This window comes from Eulemur rufifrons, chromosome 1, assembly GCF_041146395.1.
Source record: "Eulemur rufifrons isolate Redbay chromosome 1, OSU_ERuf_1, whole genome shotgun sequence".
NCBI classification, from domain to species: domain Eukaryota; kingdom Metazoa; phylum Chordata; class Mammalia; order Primates; family Lemuridae; genus Eulemur; species Eulemur rufifrons.
The window spans coordinates 40,593,571-40,613,467 of NC_090983.1; the positions used below are offsets into that span (position 1 = coordinate 40,593,571).

General features: G+C 35.2%; 1 protein-coding gene across 1 annotated transcript in view; it reads right to left on the reverse strand.

Annotated features, from left to right (window-relative positions):
* ANKAR (ankyrin and armadillo repeat containing) overlaps positions 1–19,897 on the reverse strand; it is a 50,811-nt gene continuing 30,914 nt past the window's right edge. Inside the window, exons 11-22 of the mRNA XM_069469491.1 lie at positions 17,935–18,103; positions 15,499–15,740; positions 15,183–15,336; positions 14,937–15,098; positions 12,923–13,029; positions 12,651–12,773; positions 8,999–9,157; positions 7,746–7,863; positions 5,304–5,413; positions 3,495–3,691; positions 2,211–2,257; positions 1–262 (exon numbers count right to left, since the gene is read on the reverse strand). Coding sequence (XP_069325592.1) covers positions 15–262; positions 2,211–2,257; positions 3,495–3,691; positions 5,304–5,413; positions 7,746–7,863; positions 8,999–9,157; positions 12,651–12,773; positions 12,923–13,029; positions 14,937–15,098; positions 15,183–15,336; positions 15,499–15,740; positions 17,935–18,103 — 1,836 coding nt within the window. The 3' untranslated portion in view covers positions 1–14. The remainder of the gene's footprint in view (positions 263–2,210; positions 2,258–3,494; positions 3,692–5,303; positions 5,414–7,745; positions 7,864–8,998; positions 9,158–12,650; positions 12,774–12,922; positions 13,030–14,936; positions 15,099–15,182; positions 15,337–15,498; positions 15,741–17,934; positions 18,104–19,897) is intronic.

The window sequence follows — 19,897 nt, forward strand, 5'->3', positions numbered from 1 at the left end:
CTAAAATGCTTTTATTAGCCTTCAGCAGGTTCTGGGTTGGCTTTCTGTGCATGGTTCCCAAGTTGGTTCAAACACACTATTCTTGGTCTTGATACATTTATGATATCCGATGTAAATGCAGATGAAAAAGAAAAAATATTTTGGGAAACCTTGGTCTTTTTTGTTGTTTTGAAGAGTCCCACGAAGTTAGTTACAGGAGGTATTAAAGTGAAAGAATCTCTTGGTTGAATTTTAGATTTTGATTTTCTTCGGTGTTCTTTCCCTAAAAATTGAAGAGCTGCAATTAAATATCTCTTAAGCCTAAGAGCCCTAGGTATAGTCTCATTACTTCCAGTTCTGTATAGTTCTCTTTTCTTTTCTTTTTTTTTTTTTTTTTTCTTTGAGGTAGAGTTTCACTCTGTTGCCCTGGCTAGAGTACAGTGGCATCCTCATAGCGCACTACAACCTTACAACCTCAAAATTCCTGGGTTCAAGCAATCCTCCTGCCTCAGCCTCCCAAGTAGCTGGGACTACAGGCACATGCCACTGTGCCCAGCTAATTTTTCTATTTTTAGTAGAGACGGGGGTCTTGGTCTTGCTCAGGCTGGTCTCGAACTCCTGACCTCTAAGCGATCCTCCCACCTCAGACTCCTAGAGTGTTAGGATTACCAGCGTGAGCCACTGTGCCCAGCCTCTATTTTCTTTACATAACTAAAACATACTAAGAGAACAGATCAGTAGCTTCCAGACTTTTGTCAGAGACCAAAAATTTATAGGGACCACTATATGATTTGCTAACTTTTTATTATGCGCTAATAAAAGAACAAATGCTAACTACTTTAAACATCCTTTTTTAAAATAAAGGATATTTTAACACCAAAATAAAGTGTAAAGGGCATCATCTCAAAATGATGGACTTCACATTTAATGAAATTACTTTTGTCACAAACTTACTACATTGTCCTTATTTTTCCTTATGTTACCACAAATCTGCAAAAACCTTATCAGACCTTACTGGTACACAGATTGTTGTTTCGAAACCAGTATTTAAGTGAAGAAGAGTGAGACTGAACTTATTCTTTGATATAAATTACTTACATGAAAGAAGCTATACAAAAAATGGATATTCTTCTATCCATGATATTCAGAAATATAGCCTCCACATATAACTAACTTCCCTCAGGTGTTCCCTGAATAAATGAAGTTCTTTCCTCTCCTTTTACTGACTCTATGTTCTCTCTCTTTCTGTTTGAGACCCCAGCAAACTGATCTTGATTTCTTTTTTTTTTTTTTTTTTTTTGTTGAGACAGAGTCTCACTTTGTTGCCGAGGCTAGAGTGAGTGCCGTGGCGTCAGCTTAGCTCACAGCAACCTCAGACTCCTCGGCTTAAGCGATCCTACTGCCTCAGCCTCCCGAGTAGCTGGGACTACAGGCATGCGCCACTATGCCCGGCTAATTTTTTCTATATAGATTTTTAGGTGTCCATATAATGTCTTTCTATTTTTAGTAGAGACGGGGTCTCGCTCAGGCTGGTCTCGAACTCCTGACCTTGAGCAATCCACCCGCCTCGGCCTCCCAGAGTGCTAGGATTACAGGCGTGAGCCACCGCGCCCAGCCCTGATCTTGATTTCTGAATGGTTGTATCCTTGATTTTGATAACATACCAAGTAAGACTGATTTGGATCCTACCCTGAGCATGTATGAACAAGCACTAAGCATATGCATGAAATTAATAAGTTGTTTTATTCCCCATTATATGTCTAATAGAAAGGGACAAGTAATATTATAAGATCTGGACCTTGATCTCTGCAGACCTAGTCCACTCAAATGTCATCTACCAAGTATATATAAAACTGTACAGAGTATCAATGGAAAAAATGTAATCTTTGCCCTAAGAAGTTATAGGTAGACAAATTGTACAAGAAACAATAGCAAGACCATAATTTAAGTCATACTTATGTTTTGTTTAATGACATTTCAATGCTCATAGCTCAAGAAAAAGCAAAGAGAGATCTCTGTCAAGTGATATTAGTAGGGAAGACCTTAAAAGAAATGATTAACATGGGCTTGTAAATAGGAAGATATTTAGGTATACGGAATTACGAAAGAAACATTTACAGTTAAACCTTCTTTTTGGTACCCTCTACATTTTGAATTTTTACAGAACGAACAAAGAATTATAAAGTGTCAGTGCTAGAAGTTACCACAGAAATAAAAGAAAAATAAATTACCTTTTTTAAAGACAGGAATTATGGATGGTCCTCCATTCTTCTCCAGACTAAAAGGAAAACATTTTTGTCAGATAATAAAATAAATGAAGATATAGTTCGCCCAGAAAAAAATATGTGACGAAATATATGAAGACTTATTTCAGGTACCATGTTCAATGTCTGATGGCCTGATTCATCTATGTTACCTGTATTAACTATGCATGCTACCTGTAGGTATTTTATATTTAGTCATTCACTTCAAACATTTGGATGATTAAATCTGCTTGAAATGAACAGGGGAAGCTTTATGGAGGAAAAGATACTTCAGCTGGGTTTTGAAGAAAATAGTTCTGAAAAAGGGACATATTTTTCTAATTCCCACAAAGTTGCCATATGGGCTAGTGACTATGTAAAATGCTACTTACATTATTTATCCTAAATTAATTACTTTTTTGAGCCAATGAAAAAATATTTAACATTGCCAGTTATAACAATTATAATTCAGGTTCCCTGGCTTATATAAAATTAGATAAATCAGTTTTGGATTTTCAGTTTTTCAAAGAATTATTAAAGTGACTCTAAAGATGTACTTATTCTCTGTACTTAAAATTGTTTTATGTAACCATGATACACTACGGGATCCTATTATCATCCAGTTAATAATATATCTTGAATAGTTCTATTTCCTATATATGAATATCCCTACTTGCAAATAAGACTTGTAATTCACCTACGTCTACAGAAAAAGAGAAAATATGTCCATAGCAAAGAGATTCTCTTCTCTTCCCTTTTTTCAGAGACTTAAGTTCATGATGAAACTGCAACATTGAGGCAAAATCCTCTGAGTAAATGCCTGGCAAACTTCACTATAACTCCAACCACTGGGTCTGATTTTCCACTCTAGGAGTTTAGTCTTGCTTTGGATCAAGTCCAGAAGACCCATTTGATGCTAAAGTCATGTTGGTGTTTCTTTTGTCTCAAAACTCCCAAATGTACCACTAGTCTACGAAAAAATGGCTTCCTGGATCAGATGTGGAGGCAACAAGTCTCCCACAAACTTTTCTAAAGTGTGAATGAATAATTCTGGCCAGATAGTTGTGTTTTTGTCTGCACCTACAAGACTGGTGCTGAGGTGAAGTTAAAACAGGCTTTGGCAATAGACATTTAGAATGAAGTTTATCCTGCAATATACAAGAGATAAATTCATATCAAAGATAGTTCTCATTGTTTGATCTTTCTGAAACTTCCTTGAAATTTCCTCTATCAATAATTTCACTACTGCAACTTTAAATATAGGCACAATACCTTAAAGAAGGAAGTCCCACTGTTTGTTGCATTTGAAATTCCTTTAAAAATGCTGGGTTAATACTTGCATCTCTGCTGATATTATTTGTTAAACGGAGGAACTGATTAGGTTTATTCCTGCATTCCTTTAATAGGATGCGGAAAGCATTTGCATTGTAAGTTAAGTAGCCGAGAGCACAGGAGCAAGCTGCTCGAACCTAAATGAAGAAAAAAAACAATTCTTTCTTAACTAATATGCTTTGTTCTTAAAATGTCTAACCCAGTGCTCTAATTAGCTACTTCACATGAAAGTCTCCGTAAATATGTATATAAACTGATGGGAATCTGTGGATAGAAGCATGGTCATATTTTTAGACGGCTGTCAACTGCCATTGATTTCTAGTGGTTGTTCTCAATCTTAATTGCATTTTAGAATCATCGGAAGTGTTAAAAAAAACCACCAACTAATTCATAATCTCTTGGTAGAAAATCGGGGCATTTGTATTTTTTTTTAAGTGTGACAGCTGATTCTAATGTGCAGCCAGAGTAGGAACCTTTGAGTTTGAACTAAGGCAGTGGAACGCAACCTTGGTTGTGCATTGTAATCACCTGGATAACTTTAACAATTATGCCTGGGTTCTACCCCTAGAAACTATTGTTTAATTATTTTGGGGTGTAGCCTGGCATCGAGAATTTTTCAAAACCGCTCAGGAGATTGTAATAGGAAACCAGGAAAGAGACTTTAGGATAACAAGTAGGCTAAAAATAGCCACTTAGGAAGGCAACTCAGTTTTCCACTGGTAAAAACAAAAAGAAACACAACAATGAGGCCACAGGACTCTAAAGTAGTGCTTTCCTTGAAGGAAGTACCCTTTGCCTGTGACCCTGAAGTAATTAGAGGTTGTTCATATGATTAATTAAAATATACTGCTGGGTAGTTGTTAGGGAATCTGATAGTTGGTAATATAAAAAATTTCATAGAACAAACATAAACCAGGCAGGACAATGCAGGGTACCAGAAAGTTAACATACTGGTCTTTACATTGGCATCTGGCTTTTCATTATACCCTTGGAAACCCTGGACCTGAGTTCAGCTGTTGGAAACTTGTTAAAAATGCAAATTCCAGGGCCCAGCTGAGATGTATTGGATCAGAAACTCTGAGAATGGGGCTAAGCAATCTAACAAGCCCCCCAGGTGACTCTGATACACCCTACGGTTGGATTAACACTGCTTTACACCTCAGGGGGAAAAAGTGGGGGAACACTCAGAGGCAAACCACTGCTATGGCCAGCATGGCCTCTTTCATCTAACGCTGCTTGGCAGATAAGGAAAACTATCGTGTGGATTCTACTTTCATTCATTCCAAATTATAGAAATAACTTGGCAAGATCACAAAGTCACCAGTGTTAATTAGATAAAGTATAAACATTTTAATTATAAATTTCCATATTGTCAATGTACAAATTTGTAGATTGAATCTTAATTCCAGCATTAAGATGGCTGTTATTCCATAGGGTTTTTATTTTTTAATTCAGAGACTAATTTGAACAGATATTTATTTTTAAATATTTAATTACTATTGGTTTATACTGTTTTTGTAATTAAAATCCTAATTTTGTCTTAGATTTCAAACATAGGTACACTTTTTATGGGAATCAGAATTTTGCATAGCAGATATGACTAATTAGTACTAGAAAAATCATCGAATTTTAAGTTAGTAACATAAGCTATATAACATAGCCAATCAGTGGACAAATTAGCCCACAGAGTGAGAGAGAGGCAGATTATATTTTTAATGTATTCAATTTTAGAATTAGTTTTGTTTTTACCTCTTCTGTTCCTGAGTACAAATGGTAGCAGAGACGTTGGATTGTTCCTAATGTGGTAAATGCTGCTGGAATACCACTTCTAGATTGAACCAAGGTAGCTATTAAATTCCCTATAAATTAAACAAGAAAAATGCTTGTGTTATTTAACTGATATAAACTGATTTGTTTGTACATAGCATTAGAAAATGTTTGCACCATAAGACATCTCTGTTAATGAAGCAGCGCTGAGAAAAGGCATGTATATGTAAACTTTCCTCAAAATTATGGTTTGGTTTTCTGTCACAAACAGTAAAAGTTATATAGGTTTATGTAAGAGTGGTAAAATTTGAAAATTAGAGATTTTATTCCTCCCATGGCTTCAGAATATATTTTAAGGTTTGTTTTTTTTTAAAAAAGTGACTGTGACCAATAATGATTGAATTACCATAAGAAAATTTAATGTGTTCTTTTTGCAGTTCAAATGGCTTTAAGAGCTTAATGGCATTTTAAAATTAAGCAATGTATTACTTATTGAAGTTTAAAATCATTGAATTTCTTATCATAAAAAGGCATGTTTGGGGATTAAAAATAATAAAACATACCAGTAATTAAAACAAATGTGCAGATGCCAACTTAATGCTATTTCATTCATATTCATGTTTAAAGATATAAATGTTTTTATATTTGTGTGTGGATACTTCATTGAAATATGAACTGAGTTTTCTCCTTGTATTTTTTTCTGGCCTCCATTGTAAGCCAAGAAATTCTTTGTGTTTATTGCCTCAGAATGGGGAGGACTGGATTATATTGTCTAAAGCAAAAATTGTGTAAAGGTAAGCTCTATATAAAGTTAAAAAGATGCCTTTGAAGATGGGAAGTTAAAAATGGGAAACAAATGGAAGAAGCATAAAATCTAAAACTAAGAAGAAAACTAAGGTTTATAGTTCTCAAAGGAGTAGAAGCAGGAACTTTGGAGAATACCTAAGTGGAAAACTGAACCACTTGGCAACAGAAATCCCAGTCTTGCAAAGCTTCTGTGCCTTTGGAGCCTCTTCTGGGAACCATGTTGACTTGGATACTGAGCACGTATACCTGAGGCCTGAATGTCAGGCTTTACCCGAGATACCCCAGACATGCATAAGACTGGTGATGAAGTGCAGAGAAAGTCTAGTCATTTTTAAGATTCAATTCTCCCTAACCTGTAGAAATTAATTTAATATTTGAAAGCTAGTATAATGTGACATTTCTTTGACACAATAGCTTGTGGAGTAAAATTTAAACCCCCACAATTGTTTTTCAGAGACACAGAATTACTATGACACTGAATGTTATTTCCATGAAAATATATTTAATAACTTAAACATTTTTTTCTACCTAGTTTGCATCAGAAAGTTTTATTTGCTTCATTTTTTCTTCCTTAGCATGCAAATTGTACTCCAGAAAAATATAATTCTATGGCAGCAAGTGAAGTTTCCTTCAGTGATCCATTTTAGTTAGGAAAAAAAAAAAAACCCAAATACCTTATTTATTTATTTAGTCAGTAGTTACTGCATATGACTGTCATTCTGACACTATTTTATGTTACTTTGAGAGTGCCATGTCATGTCAATTAAGTATTGTTATTTTGAGGAGGGGGAACAAGGTCTTGCTCTGTTGCCCAAGCTAGAGTACAGTAGTGTCATCATAGTTCACTGCAACCTCAAACTCCTGGGCTCAAGCAATCCTCCTGCCTCAGCCTCCTGAGTAGCTGAGATTAACAGGTACACACCACCACATCCACCAAGTTTTTTATTTTTTGTAGAGACGGAGTCACACTATGTTGCTAAGGCTGGTCTCGGAACTCCTGTGCTCAAGCAATCCTCCTGCCTCGGCTCCCAAAGTGCTAGGATTATAAATGTGAGCCACTGCACCTGGCCTAAATATTATTGATCACCTATTATGTGTAACCTGGTGGGTTAGGTCTGGAGTAGATGCAGTTACACAAATAGTATTAAATGTGTCAAGAACTCTTGGGCCATTTTGCTTTGGTATGTTGCATAGCGATGTAGAGAACTCTTTAATATTAGCAAAATGTGCACACTTGGACAAAAGGAAACCAGACAGAGGTATATCAATGTAAATCTGCCACTACTATTATAAATCAGGGTGTAAGTTTTGTTGTTGGTAGTTCATAGCTGAATTCTCATTTTACATCCTGGAAAAAGTAATTAGGAGTTTGAAAAAGCACTTAGGAAAGCCAAAATAGGTCTGTGTTCAGAGTTACTCTGCTCCTATTCCGGTGCAGAGTAGAGGCCCATTGTTCCATGGAGACTTACCATGGAGTTCCATATAGATAAATATGAGTTCATTCTTCAAACTCTGTGACAGGGTATCAGGTGTATTATTTTATTGTTGCTTAGATTACAAAAAAACTTTTTGAAAATAGTTTTATGTGGCTACAATTAGCTTCTAGTCATTTCTTACCTGTCAAGATAATTGTAGAGGTCTGAACTGAATACAGACTATCAACTAAAATAGTAACACCTCTTGCAAACAAAGTAATATGGTCCACATCTATAATGACTTTAGCTAATACAATAATCTAAAAAGAAAAAAAAAGCATAGAATCATTGAACATTTTCTACTCAGCTTTTTTAATTAAGCTTTTATGATTTTTTTTTTTTCATTTCTTAGGAGGATAAAGGGAGTATTTGGTGGGATTCAACAGACGCAACAAGTGGTGGTGGGAGGAGTTAGAGTACTTGTTCCTATCTGGTCATAGCAGTGACCATAGTAGGCCATATTATTCTTCCTGTGGTGGTGGGAGAAGTTAGAGTACTTGTTCCTATCTGGTCATAGCAGTGACCATAGTAGGCCATATTATTCTTCCTATAATGTTTGCAACTTCTGCATCCTAGAAATGTGGGTTCATAGAAACTTCTTCTTCTAAAGGGCACAGGATAGAAAATGAAGAGAGAATAAGACTAAGAAGAACCAGATACATGTAGTTTTTACAGGGATGAAGAATCAGTGTGATCAGCTACAGATTTGCAGTTAGAAAACCTGTCTTAGGCCGGGCGCGGTGGCTCACGCCTGTAATCCTAGCACTCTGGGAGGCCGAGGCGGGTGGATTGCTCAAGGTCAGAAGTTCGAGACCAGCCTGAGCGAGACCCCGTCTCTACTAAAAATAGAAAGACATTATATGGACAACTAAAAATCTATATAGAAAAAATTAGCCGGGCATAGTGGCGCATGCCTGTAGTCCCAGCTACTCGGGAGGCTGAGGCAGTAGGATCGCTTAAGCCGCGGAGTCTGAGGTTGCTGTGAGCTAAGCTGACGCCACGGCACTCACTCTAGCCTGGGCAACAAAGTGAGACTCTGTCTCAAAAAAAAAAAAAAGAAAACCTGTCTTAGATGCTAATGTATTTCTCTATCTATTTCTTTATAATATGGGCATGATAAAAATACCACTACCTCCCTATCAACCTCACAGGACTGTTAAAAGCATCAGATGAGGTGTAAAGACAAAAGTGCCTTGTAACTTGCAAAATTTTTATTAATGAAGAAATCCTCATCGATAATGGAGTTTTTATGAGATAGGAGGGACTACTGTGCAAAGTACTAAATTTTTAAAAATCAGTAAACATTTTTCTGGACCCCCCCCTCCAATTTTTTAAACATTCAAGTTATCACTAAAATGACATATTTGTTCTAATTGTTAACCTCTGATTTTATACCTGAAATGCTGCCATTGCCTTCTCAGTTTCAATTGTTGATTGAAGGAAAGGTTCAAAAATAGATATGGTCATTGTTCCCCTTTCCAATATTAAATATTGTTGAAAGCGATTATTGAAGGCAAAAAGGGTTAATGCATAGCCTGCTCTTAAGCAAATATCCTAGAAATAGAAACATGCATTATCTTTAACTTACTTCATTTATCATGTTACTCAACATAATAGACTTTGAATCAGTGCCCATTAAAATATATTGCATTCCTATCACTGGGGGAGTAAAATATGTCATTATTGGGGAAAACAGCTAACAGAGAGTTACCCCAGACTGTTATTGAACAGATACAATAGAGACTAGGTTATAAGGGCAGACAGAAGAAAAGAGAAAACATTTTAATTTTCAAGGAGAATGTTAGATTATTGATTATGCACATGAATACTTAAATGGTAAGAGGGATGCAATAATTTTATTAACCATCAACTTTTTCTTTCAACATTTCAAAGTAGAGTTGACAAATCAAAACTTCCTTTGTATAGCATGCTATATATTGCATTCATGCATTGTGGGATTGTCTATTATCATCTCTAAAAATAAGTTCACTTATAAAATTCTATTGTACTGTATTCTAAGGAGGAATAGGAGAAAGTAATTTGCTTTTTGACAATCATATTTTTTCACTTGCTGAGCCTGAAAAAATCGTATGTTAACATTCTGAGGCTGGACAAACAGCAAAAGCCAATTTCTCCCTTAGTCTGCTTGCCAAAGCTGTGTAAGTAGAGTAGATCTTCCAGAAAGACCCAAAAGATAAAATCTATTAAATTTTACTTTTAATATTAAAAACAATTATATTAATATTATTACTATGCCATTTGAACAGTGTAGTACACATACAGAGAGACTTCATTAGACTTAGTAAATTTTCCTCTGCCACATTAATCATTATGTTAAAATGTTATATGTACATATTGAAATATAGATAAAATGATATGATGCTTGAGATTTGCTTCAAAAGTAATATGGGAGAGTGAGTGGGTGGATATATGGATGAAATAAGATTGGGTATGAATTAATAATTGCTGAAGCTGTGTCATAGGGATATTTAAGTTCATTATTCTCTCTTATTCTATATATATTTGAAATTTTCCATAATAAAATTATACACACACACACACACACACACAAAGTAGTCACCCAGCTATAGGCAAGAAGGTATTAGGTATAGTCAAAGGAATAAGGAACTAGGTCTCAGTCATGGACAAAGGGTAGATTAATATAATAACAGATAGCAGAATAGGACCTTGAGTCAAGTAGGGAAGAAGGGCAATGGGAAATAAGCCAAAGAGGCATGCGTTGGCTATCAAGGTCCAATAGAGGGAAGTGAGAGAAGTAAGCTAGGACTTGAACCATTTCCACTGCTTTTCCATGTAGATTTTGCTCCTACATTATCACTATGCAAGTCTACCATAAATAATTTAAAGTGCCTGGTTATGTTTCAAAATGAATCCCACAGCTTGACTACACACCATGCCAGTATCAGATGCAGGATAATACCAAGTTGGCTATTCCCAGTCCAGAGGACTAAAACTTAATCCATGAGGACAGATATTTTCCATACTTTTTTTCCTGAATATCAACTGTCTTACACTCTTTACTTCGTATATCTTTTGATTTACCTACCTACTGAGGTGGTTATACCCATTGGTTGCCTATTTTCACTTTATGAATGGGAGAAGAGTGCCTGTTATTTATGCTCACTAAGATCTATTCAAAAGTACATTTATAAGTAGGTCATATATTGTAATTAATTAAAAAAGAGTAGACTAACAGTAACTAAAATACTAATTTTATGTGGCTTTGAAAATCATTCTCATCAGTCTATTTCACATATTCTAGTTTTATAGCATGAGAAGAACTAAATTATAATTTTAAAATTACACATAATTATTTGATCTCCATGTAAACAAACAAGATCAATGTGGCTAGGAGTTTTAAGAATCTGGGTTAAGTGACTTAATCTTTTTTTTTTATTTATTTATTATTTTTTTGAGACAGAGTCTCACTCTGTTGCCCGGGCTAGAGTGCCGTGGCATCAGCCTAGCTCACAGCAACCTCAAACTCCTGGGCTCAAGCGATCGTCCTGCCTCATCCTCCCAAGTAGCTGGGACTACAGGCATGTGCCACCATGCCTGGCTAATTTTTCTATATATATATATATATATATATATATATATTTTTTTTTTTTAGCTGTCCATATAATTTCTTTCTATTTTCAGTAGAGATGGGGTCTTGCTCTTGCTCAGGCTGGTCTCGAACTCCTGAGCTCAAACGATCCACCCGCCTTGGCCTCCCAGAGTGCTAGGATTACAGGCGTGAGCCACCGCGCCGGCCTGTGACTTAATCTTTATTGCACTCCTGTCATTATTGATAAGGTAGCTATTTATCCAGTGACCTATTTAGTTACTGAACATCTCTCCCTCCCCACTAATTTCTACTACAGGTCTTGTGTAATCTGACGTCTCCCACTATAGGTTTAATTAAGGACCACATTAGTTCAGTACTTTCTCTAAAGCCCTCAGAGTACTATGGGACAAATAGTTTTGAGATAAACTTAATATAGTATAAGAAACCCTAGAAAACTTTTAACTCCATGTTGTGATGATTCTTAGAATTAAAAATTTTGGCCTGTGGGGGCGGGGGGCGGAGCAAGGGCAATATACGTAACCTAAACTTTTGTACCCCTATAATATGCTGAAATTAAAAAAAAATTGGCCAAGACTAGATCAGTCCTTTGGTTTATCCTTACACCTAGTTCTCTAAGATCCACTATATCTGTAGAACTGATGCACAAGGATGTATTTATTATGAGCCAAATGTAGGGTCCAGAGGGCGAAACAGGTGGTAGCAGACTGGGAGGGAAGGGAGAATGCTTGAGAGTGGAATGTGTAGTAGAAGAAAAGGGAGAAGAGTGTACATGAGGAATAGGGTAATGGAAGTGAAATGTGGGAGAACAGAGTAGAGGGTAAGGTGGCTCAGACGTTAATTTAGTTTCCTCACCCTATTATTAATATTCCCATAATTTTATAGCATACTTCTCTTTCTTTTTGTGTACCACAGTAGAGTAAAATGTGATATTTAAGAAAAAAAATAACACAACTTCATTCTCACTTCCACACCCAACTCTCCTTTGTCCTTCTAAAATCTCAGAGAACTGAGAGAGACACTCACTGATGGCAGTTTTTTTCCCTGATGGCTAAATGCACTGTAGACCTTGGGTCCTGTTTTTCTAGGGTAGTGCTATTTAAAGTGTGGCCCGTGGACCAGTGACAGTCCACAAAATCATTGACAATGGGACAACAGAAATTGAGAATAAACATTTAAAAGAAACCTCAGTTTAATCCAGGACAGAAGAGATTTGTTTTTTTGGCTCATCACCAAGCATTAAAATTGCTGCATTTCAAAGATGAAATGTGACAACTCTGAAAAATATTAAGTTGTATTATCACATCATTGTGAATTAATGACGTATAAAGAGACCTTTTACATTTCTTAAAGACTACATTTGAATATTGCCATGAAGAAGACTTGATGATAATTTGATGATGTAGTCTAAAAACCATTTTCTTCTAAATGAGCTTGAATATTTTGTAAAAGTATTACCTTATCTGTTGAGTGAAGAAGATAAAGAACATCAGCATACTCAAATCCTTCATTTTCGTGTAAGTCTTTCTGAAACAAATCATTCCGTAGGACAATGCATGCCAAAGAAAATGCCACTTCAACCTAAATATGTGGTTTTCAGAAATCAATTTATTTTTCATTCGTGCGTTATCAAATGACATATTCTTTAAAATTAATGAAACTATTCTTTAAAATGATATTTCTGTTAATTTTTACTATATTAGGAAAAAATTGTAAACCTTTATACGTACCTTAATGTTAGGAGAAGGGTGATTTCTTAGTAGTTGGATAAGTACTGGAAGGGCATTTTCCTCTACAATGAATTGTTGACTAACAGGATTGTTTGTATGAGCAACACCTGTTCAGAGTCCACATGTCAATGAGGTAATATTTTTTTCCATCTTATAAATGCTAATGTCAAACATAGCTTGATATTTTTGGTTGATAAAGTGTCCTAAGGTAATACGGTTAGTTAATTACATAAGGAAATGCTATATTGACACTATTTTAATAGTCCTGAATTAATTTTTTAAAAGGCAAAAGTGAATAAACATGGAGAATTTATTATTAGAATTGTGAATGGTTTTATAATAGTTACAAAGTGAAGAAATTAGAAATGCTATACTATTAAGGAATAATAGTTATTGAAGAAATATGTGCTAGGTACTTAAGTTTATAGTTGCTTTTGTTTTCCATAAAAAGTTTATTTCTACAAAGATGACTAAATTACCAAGTTAAAATTTCTAGATTTTTTAAAATTTCACATGCTAAAGAGATAATCTTACTATTCCCTTTATAACATGCTACTTTAAATGATAGGCCTAATCTGAACAGAGAAACTGAAGTCATCTCTTTCTAGTGAACATGCACAATTTTAATTCTGTCCTTTTGCCAATAAATGTCACAATTACATATACAGTAGGTTTATATACTTAAATATAAATACAAGATTGGGCCTCTCTGTGAACAATGAAGAGAAGTCACCTACATATTGTATAAGTAAATTTTAAGGAACTGGGGAAAGTAGAAGGAAAAAGAACTGATGTGGACAGACTTGAAGTGAGAAGAGAAGAAATTGATTGTGTGTGTGTGTGTGTGTTGTATGTGTGTGTGCGTGTGTGTGTACCTTCCATATATATTATTATTTACTAGAATTTTAGAAGTACCTGTATAATTTATATCATAGTCTCTGGCTAAAAAAAGAAACATCCTCTCTGGCTGATTGTCTTGGAGTAGTTAATGAATTTCTACAAGTAGCTTTTTGCAAGCAAGGAGAAAAAAAATTTTGGAACCAATTTCTATATACTTCATTAAAGCTGGACTATTTTTGAGGAAATACAATGATCTAGAAATAAAGATCTCTTTTTCCCTCTTGTTTGCAAGAAGCAGTCTACAATCAGCACCCTGCATTCATGAAAGTCAGCAAAGAATCCAAATTTTAATTTTTTGGTAGGTCAATCACTGACAATTCCACATCTTTCAGGTATCCCAAAATGTCAATTCCTTTGCAATGAAAGGCCACTTTATATAAACAAAGAATCATTATGGAAAGAGACTGTAATTGGGCCAAGTGCTGTGGTGTATGCGTGTAATCCTAGCACTCCAGGAGGCCGAGGTGGGAGGATCACTTGAGGTCAGGAGTTTAAGACCAGCCTGAGCAAAAGCTAGACCCCATCTCTACTAAAAATAGAAAAAAAAATTAGCTGGGTGTGGTGGTGCACACCTGTAGTCCCAGCTACTGCAGAGGCTGAGGCATTGAGGCAGGAGGATCGTTTGAGACCAGGAGTTCGAGGTTGTGGTGAGCTACGATCATGCCACTGTATTCTAGCTGGGGTGACAGAGTGAGACTCTGTCTCAAAACAAACAAACAAAAAAAAATGGAATTGAAAAAAATGTGCCCCAGCTTTAGAAACCCTTCCATATCTTTAAAAACATAGTCCTTTTGATTCAAAAGAGAAACTGTATTTCTCTTAAACTTGAAAAATGAGATTTCTTTCAGTCAAAATAGCCAAGGCTTACTGTCCTTATTTTCCTTTACAGTCATAGTTCAAGAGCAAGATCAATATAAAATTTTTAACTATACTACTTTTATTCACCAAAGTCTTGGAGAAATTTTTAAAAATTAATCATATCATTTTATAGATTAAATTATCATTCAGGGCTCCAACAGTGGGGATGGAGGGGAAGAGATTAATTTCTACTTCTCTACCTAAGTCTGTTCTTTTTCTTACAAATATTTAAGAAATGGAGAATAAGTGTACAAACCAATGCAAATGGATCCCACTGCTCTGATAACACTGAGAAGTGTGCCGTCAGCTATCTTACTTATTCTTAGTAAGCGAACCAATGGTGCAATTCCATTCCCTTCACATATTTGATTTTGATGCATCCTGCTGTCCTTACTTAGAGCTATGACAGCTTCACCTCCTGGTAAAAAAAAGCAAAACACATTTATGATACTCCAGTGCCCTGTTCTATATTGTTCAGATTTAGGTATAGAAAACAACTTACCAACATACTGCATTTTAGCTGATGGTGACAAAAGCATATTTATTATAAAGTTGTATCCAATCTGTTCTGCCATGTACTTTTGTTGTTTCAGCGTTTGCCCTGCCAAGGCCCAAAGTGCTACAGCTCCTTGTTCTTTAACTTCTATTTGAAATGCCTATTTAAAAAAATATTTCATTTGTTCAGTGAGCATTTATCAAGCACTTTAGGAATGTATATTTTATAAAATGTTTACTCCAGAATTTATTTTCTATTCATTTAAAATTCAAAATGGAATATGTCATCTAAGAAAAATGACCAGTAATCATAAAATTCCTACCTTTAGGAGTTTTAAAAGATACTTGGTTAATGATTTTTCCAGAAATGCTTTCTGTATAAGAGGGTTGCCACTTGCCAGTGATTCTACAGCCATCGCACCTTTAATTTGGACATTAAGTTGTTTCCCTTTAAAAAGAGCCACCAGAGGAGGAATCCCTCCTTCCATTGCTATAGCATTTTGAATTTCCTTATTGTCACGCCCAACCTCAGCAATTGTAGCAGAAGACACAGCTTTCAACACATCTTCAAATGAATTCAAGAACAAGTTAAAGAAATCTTTTAAAAAGTAAAAATATCAAAGTACAGCATATCATTAGTTTCTCATATTATAAAATCAAATTTAGAGAAAATTTATAGAAAATTTAGAATATGAAAAATAGAAGAAAGAAATAAAACTGTCCAGATTCACCACCTAAACCCAATCAAATCTTTGGTTTAATCTCTTCTATTTCTTATGAAGACAGATAGATTTAAGTAGTTATAGACATATTTGATATTGTTTTACTTTAAACTATCATTTTATTTACAATTAAAACATTTTCCCATTCTTTATGAACATCACTGTCTTCTAAATATTCCATTAGTGAGTGGGTGTATCACATTTCCTTAGCCATTCACATTTTGAAAATAGATGTTGTTTCTAACTTTTCACTGTATTTTTAAACAATTCCAGGAGAAATCTTTTTTGGCATATAAGGTATTTCTTTCCTATTTTTTTCCCCTTAGCATAGAATTCCAGGAATTACTGGAACAACTCAGTATATCTTAGGAAATTGCATTTCAAAAATGGTGATAGCACCTTAGTTTTCTATAATCAGAGTTTAAGAGTATCAATGTTACTATGTTTGTTTGGTTTTTTTTTTTTTTTTTGAGTACAGGTATTATCGTTAAAAATAAATACATAGGCCAGGCATGGTGACTCATGCCTGTAATCTCAGAACTTTGGGAGACCAAGGCAGGATTACTTGAGGCCAGGAGTTCAAGACCAGCCTGGGCAACACAGACCCCATCTCTACAAAAAATGGAAAAAAAAAATTAGCTGAGTATGGTGTGCTATGCAAGAAGCTGAGACAAGAGGATCGCTTGAGTCCAGGAATTCACGATTACAGTGATCTATGATCGTGCCACTGCACTCCAGCCTGGGCTACAGAATGAGACCCTGTCTTGGAAACACAAATTTATTTGAAAATTATTTATTGTTCTTGGAGAATAAGGATAATACAGATTACAGTGTAGGAAAAATTACTTTTATTAATATTTAGGTTTCAGATAAGGCAAGAGCCCCAAAAGAAATTATTCCAGTAATTTATTTCTATAGCTTTCTTTCATGAACTCATTTATCATTTGTTTATTCAAATTGCTAGTACAATTTGTGCTTTGTTCCAGCATCTAGGGTTGGGAGAATCAAAATTGAAAGGGAAGACCTAGTTCCTATCTTTAAATTTTAATTGAGATAAAACACAAACAAAAAACGATTAAAAATAATTATAAACAAGTAAAAATTATATGGCTAAATATACATAAAAGCTAACCCTCTCTGACGATATTTTTAAATGATAAAGTAGAGCATAGTTAATGATGGAGGAAAATTTGAACAGAGAGATCTTAAGGAATTTGTTATAAACAGAGGGCTTTCAGATGATTTCACTGCATGATAGGGTTCTCAGAAGGTGACACTTACTTAACTTTGAAATTTTAAAGTAAAAGAGAGTCCTCTGTAACATTCCCCTTATCCATAACTTTGACTTACACTTTAACCAATGTATCTAATTCTGTATTTATTCCTAGTGAACTGGAACAGAAAGACAGATGATAAAGTGAGCAAAAAAAAAATGGACAAGTTTTTCACAATTTTTTCTTTCCCCAGATTTGGGGAAAATCCTAGATTTGAAGCTTATACTGTTTTGTATGCTATCTGGAATGAGGTTATGCGTACAGAACCTAAGAGACCATTTGCAAGAGCTGAAGAAACTGCCTCATAGCTTCTGATGTTCTTGGTACTGAGATGCACTTTATAAACTGATAATTGGCCTAATGCTTCCTGATGACTTTGAATTTTTATATCAAATATCTAACAGCAAATCTGAAGTCCTGTAACTTGCAAAACAGCTACCAATGATCAATATGTGTATTATTCACATAAGAAGATATCTACTCCCCTGGGCATATAATCTGCATTATTTTCATTATCCATGCCAATATTTCTATTGATAAACATGTCTAATTAAACATTTTTTTAAAATCTGCTTTCGAGAGTCAATTCCTTTTATAAACCCAGCAGTTTAAGATATTTAAGATATTTAGGTTATATTACATATATCTAAATCTATGTGAAGACAAATTCAGGACATCTATTTATATATGACAAGTCCAAACCCATGTTTGCTTCACTTAATATATGTGGCCATTATAAAATAATATAGAGATACAGGCTCACCTGAATCAGAATTCAGAAATCTGACAAGATGTTGGATGCCTTTGTGGTTTCTCACTGCTCTTTGATTGTTTTCATTTCTTATACATAATACCCGTATACAGTTCATTACATTTACTAGCACACTCTCTATGTCTAACTGCAAGAGATTTATCAGACTTGGGATTCCATTCTAAGAATAAATCAAAAAAGTAATTACATTTGAATTTATTTAACATAAATGCAATCTTTATTTAGAAACATGTCTATAATCTTTCTTGCTGTAAATATCTGCTTATTTAGAATAATTATCTATAATCAAATGTGTCCACTGTTATGACACATTAAGTAACAGTTAATACAACTTTGAGCAAATCTTATGCTTTAACATTAAAGTAAGCATTCAATGAATATATATATATATATATATATATTTTTTTTTTTTTTTGGAGAGAGTCTCACTCAGTCACTGCTGCTAGAGTGCAGTGGCATGATCATAGCTCACTGCAACCTCAAAGTCCTAGGCTCAAGCAATCCTCCTGCCTTAGCCTCCTGAGTGGCTAGGACTACAGGTAGGTGCCACAATGACTGGCTAATTTTTCTATTTTTAGTGGAGACAGGGTCTCACTCTTGCTCAGGCTGGTTTTGAACACCAGAGCTCAAGCAATCCTCCCACCTCGGTTTCCCAGAATGCTAGGATTACAGGCAGGAACCACTGCATCAGTCCAATAAATATATTTTAAAATAGCCTGCTTTACACCAAAATAATTTAAGGCTGCAAGCTTATTGTAGCATTTAACAAATCTCTATGAAGTGAAGCAACTGAGTAAGATTAATTGAACATATTGCCCCATTTAGAAATATTTGCCATTGTGGACACTGCACTGGTAATTGGTAATTATATTTGTGTGCAACACTAAATATTATTATTTGAGAAACGGTCTTTTCCTATCACCCAGGCTAGAGTGCAGTGGCACAATTATAGCTCACTGCAGCCTTGAACTCTTGGGCTTAAGTGATCCTCCTGCCTCAGCCTCCCAAGTAGCTGCAACTACAGGTGTGCACCACCATGCCCAGCTAATTCTTGAAAAAATTTTTTTGCAGAGATGGGGTTCTCACTAAGTTGCCCAGGCTGGTCTCAAATGCCTGGGCTCAAGTAATCCTCCCACCATGGCCTCCCAAAGTGCTGGGCTTTATTACATTTTTTTTTAAGAGACAGGTCTCACTATGTTGCCCATGCCAGACACGAACTTCTGGGCTTAAATGATCCTCCTTGGATTATAGCCATGCACCACTGTGCCTGGCTCCAAATATTATTTTTAGATGTGAATATAAATTCCTAATTTTAAATAGAGTAAAAATGGCATTTCTCCTTACCAACAGAAATACTGCAAGAATATCAAGGAAAATAAGAAACAAAAATGCAAACCCATTTTCAATAAAGGTGGGAGATATCTGTAGTATTGAAACATAATAAGTGTGTGTGAGTTACCAACAGAGAATGAGAGAGTTCTCCCATGGCCACTGACCACAGGAAATGCTGGCAGAGCAGTTTTCCAAATTAAGTGGTTCTACCTTTAGGAGCAGAAAAAGAAACACACATTCCCTGTCTGGAACAATAGGAATAGATATGCAGAATGGCAGCAGGCTCTTTCCTGGACCAGTTTGGTATAAACTTTCAAAAAATCAGAGAAAGCAAGGATGATCAGGGAATCAAACTGACAATATGGGTTTGAAAGAAGTTATCTATTGGTGAGGTAAAAGGGAAGAGACTGACTCCACATTGTGGAGGAGATAGAATCTGCATTATGAGGCACTATGCATGACCAGTCACTGTTGGCTAAGTAAAAGTAAAGATAAAAGAACACATCCATACAACCCTGTGACATATTCTTGCCAACCTAGAACATAGGTTTGGGCCCATTCCCACGTATACTTCCTGAAAACAGCTGGACCAGAAAGAAGTCACCTAATAGAAAGATGAGTA